Source organism: Pleurodeles waltl, chromosome 10 (assembly GCF_031143425.1).
Source record: "Pleurodeles waltl isolate 20211129_DDA chromosome 10, aPleWal1.hap1.20221129, whole genome shotgun sequence".
NCBI lineage: Eukaryota > Metazoa > Chordata > Amphibia > Caudata > Salamandridae > Pleurodeles > Pleurodeles waltl.
In genome coordinates, this window is record NC_090449.1 from 222,224,247 (window position 1) to 222,236,929 (window position 12,683).

The 12,683-nt window shown below is 44.7% G+C and overlaps 1 protein-coding gene across 3 annotated transcripts in view; it reads left to right on the forward strand.

Moving 5' to 3' along the window:
- Window positions 1-12,683, forward strand: part of LOC138261346 (myosin-11) — a 175,078-nt gene that overhangs the window by 53,488 nt on the left and 108,907 nt on the right. For all 3 annotated transcript variants that reach the window (XM_069210196.1, XM_069210197.1, XM_069210198.1), the window contains exon 4: window positions 1,467-1,494. In XM_069210196.1, the coding sequence (XP_069066297.1) occupies window positions 1,467-1,494 (28 nt within the window). The remainder of the gene's footprint in view (window positions 1-1,466; window positions 1,495-12,683) is intronic.

Sequence of the window (12,683 nt, forward strand, 5' to 3'; positions counted from 1 at the left end):
AAATTGACAGTTTCAATTGACATGGAAAATGGGTGCACACATTTGGTAGTTTTGGGAATGTGCAAGTATGGGTAACAAAGAAGCATGGCCTATGTAGATGTTGGCCAGTACAGGTGCTGATGTATTGTGTCAGTAGATGGTTTTCATTGCTGTGCCAGTAAATGTAGAGATTGCAGGAAGTTCCTAGCATGTTGTAGAAGTGTACAGGAGGCCAGTAAGATGAGGTTAGCTCTTTCAGAAGCAGGTGATTTTTAGGTGGTCTTTGAAAGATGTGAATTGTGGTACTAAGTGGGATACAATTCCAGATCCCTTAAGCAAACCCTGAAAAGAGTCAGAAAACGTGGAGGCTTTGTTGCACCAAAATGCTTCCAATTACTGATGGCTAATGCTGCCCCGGTATCCCTGTCAGCCTGGTAGTATTCATTTGTTTCTAAGATTAGATACTGGGGTTATATAGTTTTAGAGCTTTGATTATGATGCTGGCAGACCTGTAAGCAGTGTGTTAGCCAACCTTAATAAGTGATTTCCAAAGTAGGTGAAAAAGGTCTTGAGCAAGCATTATTAGACGTCCACACCAATAAACATACATATAGTGAATGAAAATGGTTATGATGAACATAGTTCTTGGGATGAAAATGTGGCACGGTTCAGCCCTTACATTTTCAAGGACCTTACTGTGACATACAGCAGCTGGTTGGGACTGACACAGTGGAGGCAGCACTGTGGGAACATAGATAGTACTAGAAGGAAAGTGGTCTCTATTATTTTGGGCCAGGCAAGAAAATAGACTAAGTAGGTGGGTCCAGGGGTCCCTATTTTGTGCCAGCCTGTGCATAATTATTTTCTAACCTATTTATTGGCTACCTAATGCTGCATTTTAAAGATACCTGATGATTTTAAGGTCTTGCTATTGACAGCTTTGGATTTTTTGTTAGCACAAACCCTTGTTCCTATATACAAAGGGTGGACTTTGCGCAAGCCCATTGCTCATGATTCAGTGGCTTTGTTGTCCATCTCCGTTGTCTGATCTTGATTTGACAGCATCCTGCACTACTACTGTATTTGACCTGCCTAAGAGCATTTCTGCCCCTCCCCCCCCCCCAGTGTTCAGATTAAATTAGTTGTATCGTTCCATTCATACATCAGGGAACTCTTTATTGATCTAGTACTTAGCACTCCATGGTGGGTTCACATGTTTCCTTGCTCATTCCCCCTTCTTTTTTGTGTGTCTCCTGCTCACTTTCTTAAAAAGCATTGGCACAGCCAACAACTTGGTCCTTGAAAACCGAGATCTGTTGCCTTTGACAATGCTTGTTATTACACGTCTACGGCATGCAGTTCATGATCAGCTTGTGAAACAGTTTCAAGAGCATAATGCAGTTGTATTCTAAGCTGAATAAACGCAGTCTACTTTTCTCAAACTTTGGCATTCTCTCCTCATTTACTCATTTTATTTGTTTTTGCAGATAGAGAAGACCAGTCCATTCTGTGCACGTGAGTAACACCACTTTTTTCCTAGTCCATTTTCAACACATTGTCCTGTAACGCTAAAGTGTAGGGACTCGTGGTTTTAAGACAGCTTGCTAACTGCATGTTGTAGTTTGTTTCAGATAAACAGGTAAAATGTGGATTGTTGCCACTGGTAACATGTTTTACAAATCTCTTCCTTTGGAGCCTTTTTGGGACAGATAAATCGCTTTGCTAATACACTGCTGTGGCACCAGACGTTGTGGCTATAGGAAGTGGTACAGTCCTTATATCCCCACCTTCCAAAGAGTCTTCGTAGGTCCAAGGAAAACAGTATCAATGTGAATGCTAATCCGCTGCTGCCCTCAGGTCTCCTGAAACCTCCGAGATGTGGTGAAAACACAGATGGGCCTCAACCATCGCCTTGGCGCTTCGTCTGCTAACCCGGGTCTCCACAGACCTTGGTATGATGAAATAGCAGACCACCATCCCACCCTACTTTCTCCTTGTCACCGAGGGAAGGAGTGTAGTGACGGATTTTCCTCTGTCATCTGCCTTGTTTTCCTCTACCTGAGGCAGGTTTCCACAGCCCCAGTGGATTAGTTGGAAGGATAGTACAGGTCAGCTGCACCCTGCAGTCTCCGCAGACATATGGAGAGCAGTCGAATGATGCATCAAGGATTCCCCTTGCCTTTCACCCACACCCTAGGGGAAGTGGCAGCAGGACAGTTGCTTATTTTCCATTTCTCTGCCTTACCCACCTCTCTAGAGACCAGGGGACTCAGTGGACTGATGAATTCGGATCTGCCAGGAGGGCCGAGAAGTGGAATGGCTGATCACCATCTTCCCTGTTTTTTGCCTAATTCTGTGTTTTTTTGTTGACTTAAGTGTAGCTGTGGAATGCCAGGAAGTGCTTTGTTGTCATTAGTCGATATCTTCCTTGTTTTCAATGTTTCTGTATAAAACAGAGGACTCCTGGGGTGTAGATAGGGCCTAATGGTATTTAAATTCTCGCGATAATGCAGGTATCACTATCGGCGTGTTCTTCAAATGTTTCTTTTTAAAAACTCTGTCATTGTTTTTATACTCAGTTTCTCGTATGCACTGTGAATTTAATTACAACCTATATACAGTTCTATTGTATTTAGATTTCACCATTCTTCACTTGTTTTTGTTTTATTTTGAAGTGCCCTTTATCTCGGTTACTTATAGCCTCATATATGCACATACATTACCATTTCAGTGCATATAATAACACAAACCGTTGCAGACATTGAAAGGGGTATATGCACATTAATCAAGTGTCCGATCCGATAGCTCTCGGGACACCCATGATAGAATCAGATAGGGTGGGATTTGCAGGTTAGGATGTTGTACGAGTTCTGAGAGTTTGCGCTACCCACACCATCACCACTCCTAGGGCTGTTGCAGAACTTCGTTTTCTGGTCTGTGAGTTCCTTTTTCGGATGTTCAGCGCATACATTAACTCGAAACATCTCTGAGTTGGTGCACGCTTTGCCTAGAGCAGAACTCGAAAACAGAAATATACAATTACTGCCCCTCCTCCCATACACTGCTGTCTGCAGTGAGAGCAACAGGATGAGAGGGAGGGAGGCGAGCAGGTGAGAGGCAGGGAGGATAACAGGAAGAGATGGAGAGAGGGAGGCGAGCAGGTGAGAGGCAGTGAGGAAAACAGGATGAGATGGAGAGAGGGAGGGAGGCGAGCAGGTGAGAGGCAGGGAGGATAACAGGAAGAGATGGAGAGAGGGAGGCGAGCAGGTGAGAGGCAGTGAGGAAAACAGGATGAGATGGAGAGAGGGAGGGAGGCGAGCAGGTGAGAGGCAGTGAGGAAAACAGGATGAGATGGAGAGAGGGAGGGAGGCGAGCAGGTGAGAGGCAGTGAGGAAAACAGGATGAGATGGAGAGAGGGAGGGAGGCGAGCAGGTGAGAGGCAGTGAGGAAAACAGGATGAGATGGAGAGAGGGAGGGAGGCGAGCAGGTGAGAGGCAGGGAGGAAAACAGGAAGAGATGGAGAGAGGGAGAGAGGCGAGCAGTTGAGAGGCAGCGAGGATAACAGGAAGAGATGGAGAGAGGCGAGCACGTGAGAGGCAGCGAGGATAACAGGAAGAGATGGAGAGAGGGGAGAGGGAGAACGACTGAAAGAGAGAATAAGAGATAGGTTGAAAGTCAGAGACTTAGAAAGAGAGGGTGACAAAAGAGAGACAGGCTGTGACATGGAGAGCGAGGGAGGCAGCAGCATTGTAATGTAGCTGAACAAGAGAACAGTAGCAGTGGTGTGGTGCCGGATGACAGTCAGGCTGGATGTTGAGTCCATAGGACAGGTATAGCATGTATTGACAGTATATGTAGTTTTACGCATGGCCAAAGATGGACCATATGGGAGAGGTTCCTAATAGTTTGTGTGTTCTTAGTCAGGAGTGTTCAGTGTAGGTCGTTATGTGCTGGGTCAATGCCATTTGATCAGAATCGCTCCTTAAAGTACATTTCCATGCAGCTGATATAAATTGAACTCATTTGCATAGTTGTAGGTTATCTTAAAAATCTGGAATGGAACAAGTACCCCTGGACCTAAGCTGGACACCCCAGTTCTCGAGATGGGAGGTGTGCCGTGAGGGGGAACTGGGTGATGGTAGATTGGCTTGCGTTGGGATAGAAAGTACGTTCTGCAGGAAGGTCCAGGTGGTTCCATTGAGACGAAGCAGATGAAGATCTTTAGCAGAAACTGATGATTTATTTTTTCGGCCCCACTGTGCCCCCGTGCTCCCCCATGAGGTATCTGTACCCCGCCCCCTTATATTTTTTTCATTTACTGCTTCAGGACAGGGTACTGAGTCCTGTAATGGGCGTAATGCTGGCAGACAGTAAGCGTGCTCATTACTGTGAAAGTGTGACTCCCATGGGAGCAAATTGGCCCAAGAAAAAAAAATTCACTGGGTCAATCAAAATGTTCCATTTTTAAAATTGCCAATTGCGCTATAATCTCCCCAGCCTTCTTGCAGCCCCAACAGTCCAGATCTACAAATATTTTTGACCATTAATTTCTAAATAACTACTGAACGGATTCACACCAAATCATACCAAAATCAAAAATATGTAGCATCAGCAGTTTTATCTGGGGCTCAATGTGTGCCCTCCTAAATTCTCTACCAGAGACCCCAGTGCATTTGTTTGTGATCTGGCCACCGGATCCGCTGAGGGAACTGCTTTAGTAGGTCACAGGGTTATATTGTCTATAATTATATGTTGGCAGCTGTGAGTTCAAAGAGGAGATCAGAAAGCGAGATTATGAAGCAAGATTGAGGGCCATTTTCTGCAAATACTTGAGCAACATTGCAACTGCACAGCAGAGAGTTTCTCCCAGCAAAATCCCGCCCACATACTAGGGGCTGAAGTTGATGCTCTTGCGGAACGAAGCCTTCCACTCAATGCTGCTGGCGGATTCGAATCCCGATGAGCTTTCTATAGTTATTAGTTAACTATTGTTAGTGTAAACGATTTTTGGCCTCGGGACCCCCGCGCAATCATTATTATTATTTTTTTTTTTTTTTTTTTTTTAACTTCATGGCTACGAGACTGAAGCGCTTCCGCGGCTTCATTGGCACCCAACACTGCCGAGGCTTCATGCGGTGCCCGCCCCTGGCCGAGACACCCTTGCTCGAACCATCCCCGTGCGCTCCCTCGTGAGCGTTTCCGCCCCGGTACCGGCGCGAAAAGGCCCCGGCATGCCGTTGGCGGCTGCGCTCAATTCGCCGCTTGGAACCGGGTTCCTAACTATCCCGGGGGCCCCAAGATAACCTGCGAGTATTCCGCCGCCTGCACCGGACGAGAGCAGGCGAGAGCGGCTTTGCTTCGGTGACCGAAGCAAAGTCTGAGAAGGGCAGGACAGAGGGGGTATCAGCTTCGGACCCCAAACCGAAACTGAGAGAAACAGATCTGGTAAGGTGAAAAGGAAGGAGGAAGGGTTTGCGGGTGGCAGCGGCCGAAGGGAGCGGGTGGCATCAGGTTACTGAACTCGCGCCTTCCCCGCTTTCTCTGACCCATATCCCCTTTACAAAAGCAGGGATTCGCCACTGCCTCCAACCCTCGTACCCCCCTTTCCTCTGACTCACCTCACATTTTCCCTGCCAGATGTCCGTATCAGGACTCTGCCTCCCTCCCGTCCTGCTCATTGCTCGCCTTTCGCCAAAAGAGGCCCAGCCCTGGGAGGTCACCCCTTAAATGGACCTCCTGGCCTCACTCCTCCCTCCTCGCACCTTTTGGGGCCATAAACCAGGGGTGGACCACCCTCCCTAGTACGGAGGCCCCCCTGGCCAATTTTTCCTCTAACAGGGGAGCGACGCTAAGAAGCTGTCCCCTTTATTGTCGCCCTACGTGCGACGTGGCCAGCCACAAAGCACAGCCAGACGTCTGCTTTCAGGGGAACCCTTTAAGAACCTCGCATGACTCCACGTCATAAAGTTTAGAAGAACTTTAAAGCGTAGTAAAATGTGAAATAATGCTGTTTATCTCTCTTCCCTGCCTCTGTTAAACAGGGCTCCAGTCTGCATCCTTTGGCGGTAAGAGACCAAACAGTAGCTAGAAACCTTGCATTACTCCTAAATCCCTTCCACATCAAAGTACTTACATACTCGGATGTGTCCGCATCCCCAGATATTGTGCAGCTTTGTACAGGCCTGTGGCCTATCCGCAGAGGGTGCACAGGCACACCCCACACCCGTCTGTCATAAGGGGGAATGGGATGCTATTCTAGATGGCAGGGAGGAGCACTGGTGTAATGCAAAATAATCCCCCCCCCCACCGTGGGATGTGAAGAAGGGACCACTGAGTCTCCCATATCTCACATATATTCATGGGCCAATGGATAAATGGGGGCCCCACTGAAGTGTTGGGAGCTTCCTGAAGGGCTGAGGGCCGGCTTGCATGGCATGTACTGTGGGGGCTCACGTTATGACCCTAGGAAGGATTGTAAGTACTGGGAAGGTGAACGAATATCAGAATACAGTAAATACCTGTTCAAACCCTCACACCCTACCACTGTTTTTCTTAATGAAAATATACATTAAGAGCACGCCTCAACCTAAATCCCTGAATAAAGGCCAATCACTCCAGACCTAATGCCTCGCTGTTACAATACTCAAGAAATCAAATATTAACGGGGGAATCATTCAAAGAGTGCAGCTGAAACACACTGGCAGAAACAGACAAACCTGGTCCTCATTTCAAACCTGTGGTGAGAGTCACTCAAGTTGGTGGACACAGATGCTCTGAGTAGAGGCCCCTTCAACCTCTACCCAAGTCACCCTAATCCCCCGGGTGGATTTGACATGAAAGGGACCTAGTAAAGTAGAACTAGATGATTCAGTTGACACTGAAATGGCACCATTGTTCTATTTAAACGCGAATACAACAACATATTTTCAATGGCTTTTCAAAGACGAGCGAATAGGTGACTGAGGGGGAGTCTAAGCATTTACGTAGTGCGCAAAACAAACAGACCACTTTTAAGTGCTACCAATAGTGGTATGGTATACTCAAGTTTTAAGCCTTCAATTAGTACCCTAAGCTGGCCACGGCTTATCAAGCCTTGGCTATGACAAGGCGAAATAGCATGCATTGAAGCAGGATCCAAATGGGGCCTGGAACTGACCATCACAGGCTGCCAAAAATGCGTCTTCCCGCCAGCCACTCAGCTGAGTGCAGTGTCACTGGAATTCCATTTGTGACCTCAGATGAAGCAACGCAGTGGGTGGTGCTGTTTACAGTTGGGGTCCCAGAGAATACGGTACTATTCCATTCCAACTGAAGAACCATGTTATTGCCACTTTCAAATTTGCATTGTCAAGTGTTTTATGGATCTAAAAATTGGTGTTACATAAATTGTTAAATAAAATGTCCTATGATTTTTGATTTTCTTTATTCATAAAGGCTCTGTTTAAGAATTTATGAAGCAGAGGATTCAGTTTCCCGTTTATTAGACTGAACTGTTAGTTACATCGATCACGCTTCCTGCAAAAGGTTTCTTGGAGATGTTTCTTATGCCCCCACCCATTCAGATCCGTTTCCCTCCCGCTCGTTTATCATTAAGCACAAGGCCCTGCTTGCACCTGAGAGTTAGTAACTCACTGTGAAGGCGAGGAATGCTGTTGAAACCTCTCAAGGGGCAGGCAACAAGGTCACATGGGATTGGGAGCATCGGATTAGGTTTGACTAAAACAGCTTTGAGTTTAGGTCGCCTGCGTCTTTCAGCTTCAATAAAGTACAGTACGAAGAACAGAGACCGTGGAGAGAGAGTGGAGAGAGGATGGCAATGCCGGCCAGCTTCCCTGAGGCCACTGGCTTTCATGTGTTTGTCGTGGTTTTCCTGTCGTGGTTTTCCTTAAATAAGGTGGGCTCTGCATTGAGGTCGTTTCTTTTTTGTGGATTGTTTCTTTGTCCCATTTGTGTTCCCTTTAGAGTTTAGTGATGGAGACTCAAGTAGTCCCTTTGTTAGTCGGTAGCCAGTTCTTTGATGTCGTTATTTTGCTGAGCAGAGTCACTTTAATAGGTGGTTTATGACATTTCTGTTAGGAGGTTCGTGCTTTAAGGATGCTTTAGTCTGTCACCAAGACACAGAGCTATTGAGCCTACTGCCCTCACACGTTCGTTTGTTTCATATTGCTGTCATGACAACATGTTGTTGGATTTACAAAGTGAAGACATGCGTGCGCATATTCCTTCTGAATGCTGCCTTAAAAAGTGCTGGACTTCTGTCAGAAGTGTTGCTATGCAATCTTTTGCTGGTTGTGTTTTACGTTTACCCTTTATAATACAGTCCATCTTCTGACTTCTTTCTGTGACATCCTTCCTTGGGAGTACAGCTTAAGTACATTAGTGGTGTCTGTTCGCTAAAAGGCTCCTGCTCCCAGCTTCTTGGTCATTCTACAGTCTACACCGAGATGTTTCATGGTGGCCTTTTCTTTTTGGGACACTTGAGACCAGCACGCACCAAGTCTTGCAACTATACCCAAACACTTTCTATAACCACAACCAGACCTATTGGCTTTTCCTCTCAATGAACTTTACGAATAGACTTTTGTCCAGTAGTCAACATCTGTTTAGTGAAATGGCGTCAGTGATGGTCGATGGTGTGCCACATCTTTTTCCTCTGAAACGGGATGCTACGCCTTTGCAGGTAGGTAATGCTCACCTCTGGAGCTGCTATAAGAGTAGGTTGATATTATTTACCTCGACATTTTGACGCACAGCTGTATATGGGGAATGTATTTTTTTGTGCAGTGCTATTTCTAAGGTTTGTTTTCAGTTTGAGGAAGAAATTTAGCAATTTTGGATCAAAACATTGATGACAATTCTAGGGTGTTGGTGAGATGTGAAAAGTTAATTACCTTTAGGAATTAGCTTTTAGTGGATTTAACGACGGATACATTTTATGGAACACTGGTTCTTGTTTTACTTGAAGATTCCTTTGTTACATTTACTTGTTTTATTTTAAAAGCACATTTACACCATTATTCGGTCTCATGGAGCTAGGTGAGCCAACAGAGAGGAAAAAGGAGTGAAAAGAACAAGAAACAAGCATTTGCAATGCAATGGGTCTCGCATTTCTCCGAGTTAGAGCTATTAGCAGTTGTAAACTCCCAACCAGACTTTTCTTGCCACATTAAATGGAAAAAAAGAGCGTGATCGCGCTGCTACAGTTCACTCGTAGTGAAACCTATTGGCAAAAGTGCAATTATCTACATAACCGGCAAAAGTGCAATTAACTATGTAACAGGGTCGATGTCATGGAAAGCGCTCGAATTCTGTCAAGCGAGATCGCGCTGCGAAAAACGATAAAAAGTAGTCCACAAACCGGACGGAAAACAGTGAGCCTCGCATTTTTTCAGTACTTGGTCGCTGCGCTCAAGGAGGGCTAACCACCGGAAAAAGCATGACATATGCGTGCCTTCCACTAATAAAAGCAAGCAGATTTTAACAGGCAAGCCCACGAACCAATGAAAGACATTGACGTGAGATGGACGGGGCTCCAAGCACTTATCTAAGTACTAAAGCGTCTCGCAAGCGCATGCGACGCAGGCTCGACCCTAAAAAGACAAGAAGATTCCACGTTATGTGACATTGGTTTTGCCATGAGAATCAATGTATTCAGTGTAATATAGAATATTAAACATAGGAATATCATTCGATCAGAATATTGTGGAGAGAACATCGACTGACAACATTTTGAAAGGCAAGTGCATGTAGAGGAAGTATAGGTATACAATTCTTAACTCCATCTGTTTGCACCATAGAGATATATGTAGTGTTAAGGTACATATATTGGAGTTAATATAGAATTTCTCCACATACCTGTCGCTATTTTGACCTGGATAATCTGGTCCCGATATTTTATACCATCAAGATTCCAAACTCTATATTACGAAGGCACACTTTTTATTTATCCCTTTTGATTTCAAGTTTCCTGCATGTCCTGTTTAACATCTTTTGATGTTTTGTAAAGCAGTTTCCCTAGGTGCTTTTGTTGGAGTGCTTGGATCTAAGGAGTGAGATGGAAATTAGATAACTTTATTGTTGGCACAGAGACCAAATGACTCTATTGTCTGCACTGGGATAGAGAACGGAACACTCCATTTCTGGCACAGGGGTAGAGGCTGGGTGCTCTATCATACCACATGGATAGAGAATGGATTGCTATATTATTGGCACACAAAGAGAGACCTGATATCTACATCATTAGCACAGGGAAGGGAAACAGCTAACTCTGTGGTTGGCAGAGTATTAGAGATTATATGACTCTGCCATTAGCACAGTGATTTACAGTAGTTTACTTCATCATCAACACAGAGATATTTATTAGTTGCAAAAATCTTGATTGCAATTTGCCATCAGTAAAAAAATATAATGAACTGAACTATGTACTAATAAGTCAGTTCGCTAAATTCCAATTTGGGGTGGGTCGCAATTTGACCTACCTCACGAATATCAATGAAGTAGGTCACAAATAGAGGGTCACTCCAATTGTGGCAATGTTAGGGATGGTGGCCTTCCAGGGCCAGCAAACACCAGGTGTGTGATCGCCTTTCAATAAAGTAAACATTTCCTTTTAATAATGCAGCCCATTTTCCTTAAAGCAAGCAGAGCTGCATTATAAAATAAAGGTTTCTTTTTGTGAAAAGTTTGTTTGGGAGTTGGCAGTGGTCCTCTTGACCACTGCAACTCACCACCAACCTTTATTATAATACATTCACGAGGGGGAAGGTGTCTCAATAGGACTACTTCCCTTTTGTGAATGCATTACCTCTCCAGCCCGGGCTGGTCATTTTTCAATATATTGTGACTGCTTTTTGGTCACAAAACATTGACACATACTGAATTCTAATTTTAAAAAGATACTTACAACATGTTTCTTCCACATAGCAATTAGGTATGGCATTGCAAAACCATTTTAGGAGTTGGTTAACACTTACTGACTCCTAAAATGGCTTTAGTACATAGTAAAAAACATTTCGGTGATCACAAACCACATTTTGGACTGTTTGTCACCCTATATCACTCCATCATTAGCACAGAGATAGCCCTTGGATGACTCCATCTGTGACATGAAAGGGGAGGATTGAATTCAACTCAAAGTGATTAAAAAATGAAGGGTCCCCAGGCTTAAAGGTCAGGAGGGTCAGTTTAGGGTTGGCTAGGTTTGGTTGGAGGAGATGAGATGGAGTCCAGGGGCAAATGACTAAGACACTTGGGTTTATGTTTGGTTTCTGAAGTGTAAGAAGGTGGGTGTTTAAGGATCTTTTAAACTCAACGAGTGACAAAGTGATTTACGTTGGTTTCAGGGGGTGGGTGTTCCATTACATTGGTCTAAGAAGCTCGCAGCATATGAAACCAGTGAGCCCAAAAAGAGCTTTTAGCATTTGGGGATAATGGGTGTGTGAGGGTAGGGCACTGTGTTTATGTATAGCTAGGAGGTGGGTTGGGGAACACTGTGAGCAGGCATGGTGTGGTTGGTAACTAGCTGAGAAGGAGATGAGGCAAGCTGTGTCACAGAGGTCTTTGATGAGTAGGGTGAGTGCTTTGTTCTACTTCCTGTGTTTGTATTCTTGGTAAGAGTCCAGCCATATTCCAGTTTACCACCAATCAACCAGTGCTTAATTTGAGCTGGTGGTTGCAGGTGGTGGACATCAGCACTCATTTTTGAGGAATGGAGATTGCTTTTCATCATTAGACTTTGACCTAGTCCAAAAAAGAGAAAAGCAGGAAAGGGTTCATGAACTTATCAGGATGACACAAAGATGAATTAGGGTACTCAGAATCTGGGCCAGATTGGAACAGAAAATAGGCTCAGGCACCAAAATAAAAGTGGCCTGCTTAGTAAATTAGCTAAAAAATAGCCCATGTTGGCAAATTAGGGCAATTTTGAACTTATAAAGACACACCATATAAGAGTTTTGCAAGGTTTGGAAGACAGCATGGATTTGAGCTTGCTCAGGCAATGTTTGTTTTAATATCAATGGAAATCAACAGTAAACACTGGTTCAGCAGCTCGTAAAACAGGCCCAGAAATAGCCCAAAAAATGGGCAACACACTGACCTTTCTGACCAGCCCATCGGGTTCTGCCTGATTTCCATACAGGCCAGTCCAACCCTGCTCAGAATAGTTTTTTTTATATAACACAAGTATGGTAGTAACAAGGGGTTCATCTGAGTACGCATTCCTTAAGCTCAAGCCTTCTCTCATTTATTACAGCATAAAGGTATAGTGTGATGTAGGTCTCTCTGTCGAAACTGTTCATTTGAGACTCTTATTTATTCAAGGTTTTTCATAATATTCCTATGTGCCTTCCCTAACAGGAAATTAATACCATACCATTCGGGAGCAGTAGAAAATGGTCTCTTCAGTGGGTTTCCTTCGTCTCTGATGGGTCAAATTTCCAAGGGGTACTGATCGACCTAGGTCGGGTTGGGAAAAGTGTGGGCAATCAGGGTGTGGTCATTATCTCCAGCTACTCTCCACTGAGGACCTTGCTGAAGTGGTTTATATAGGGACACAGAGGACACACCTTATTCCCGCCCACAAGGCCAGGGTATTGGATTGGTGGATAACAAGAATGGGACCATGTCATTCTGATTCTGCTGTACCAGATTGGCTGCATTTACACACTCTCTGGAGGTGACTGAAAACTCCCTTAAATATAGTT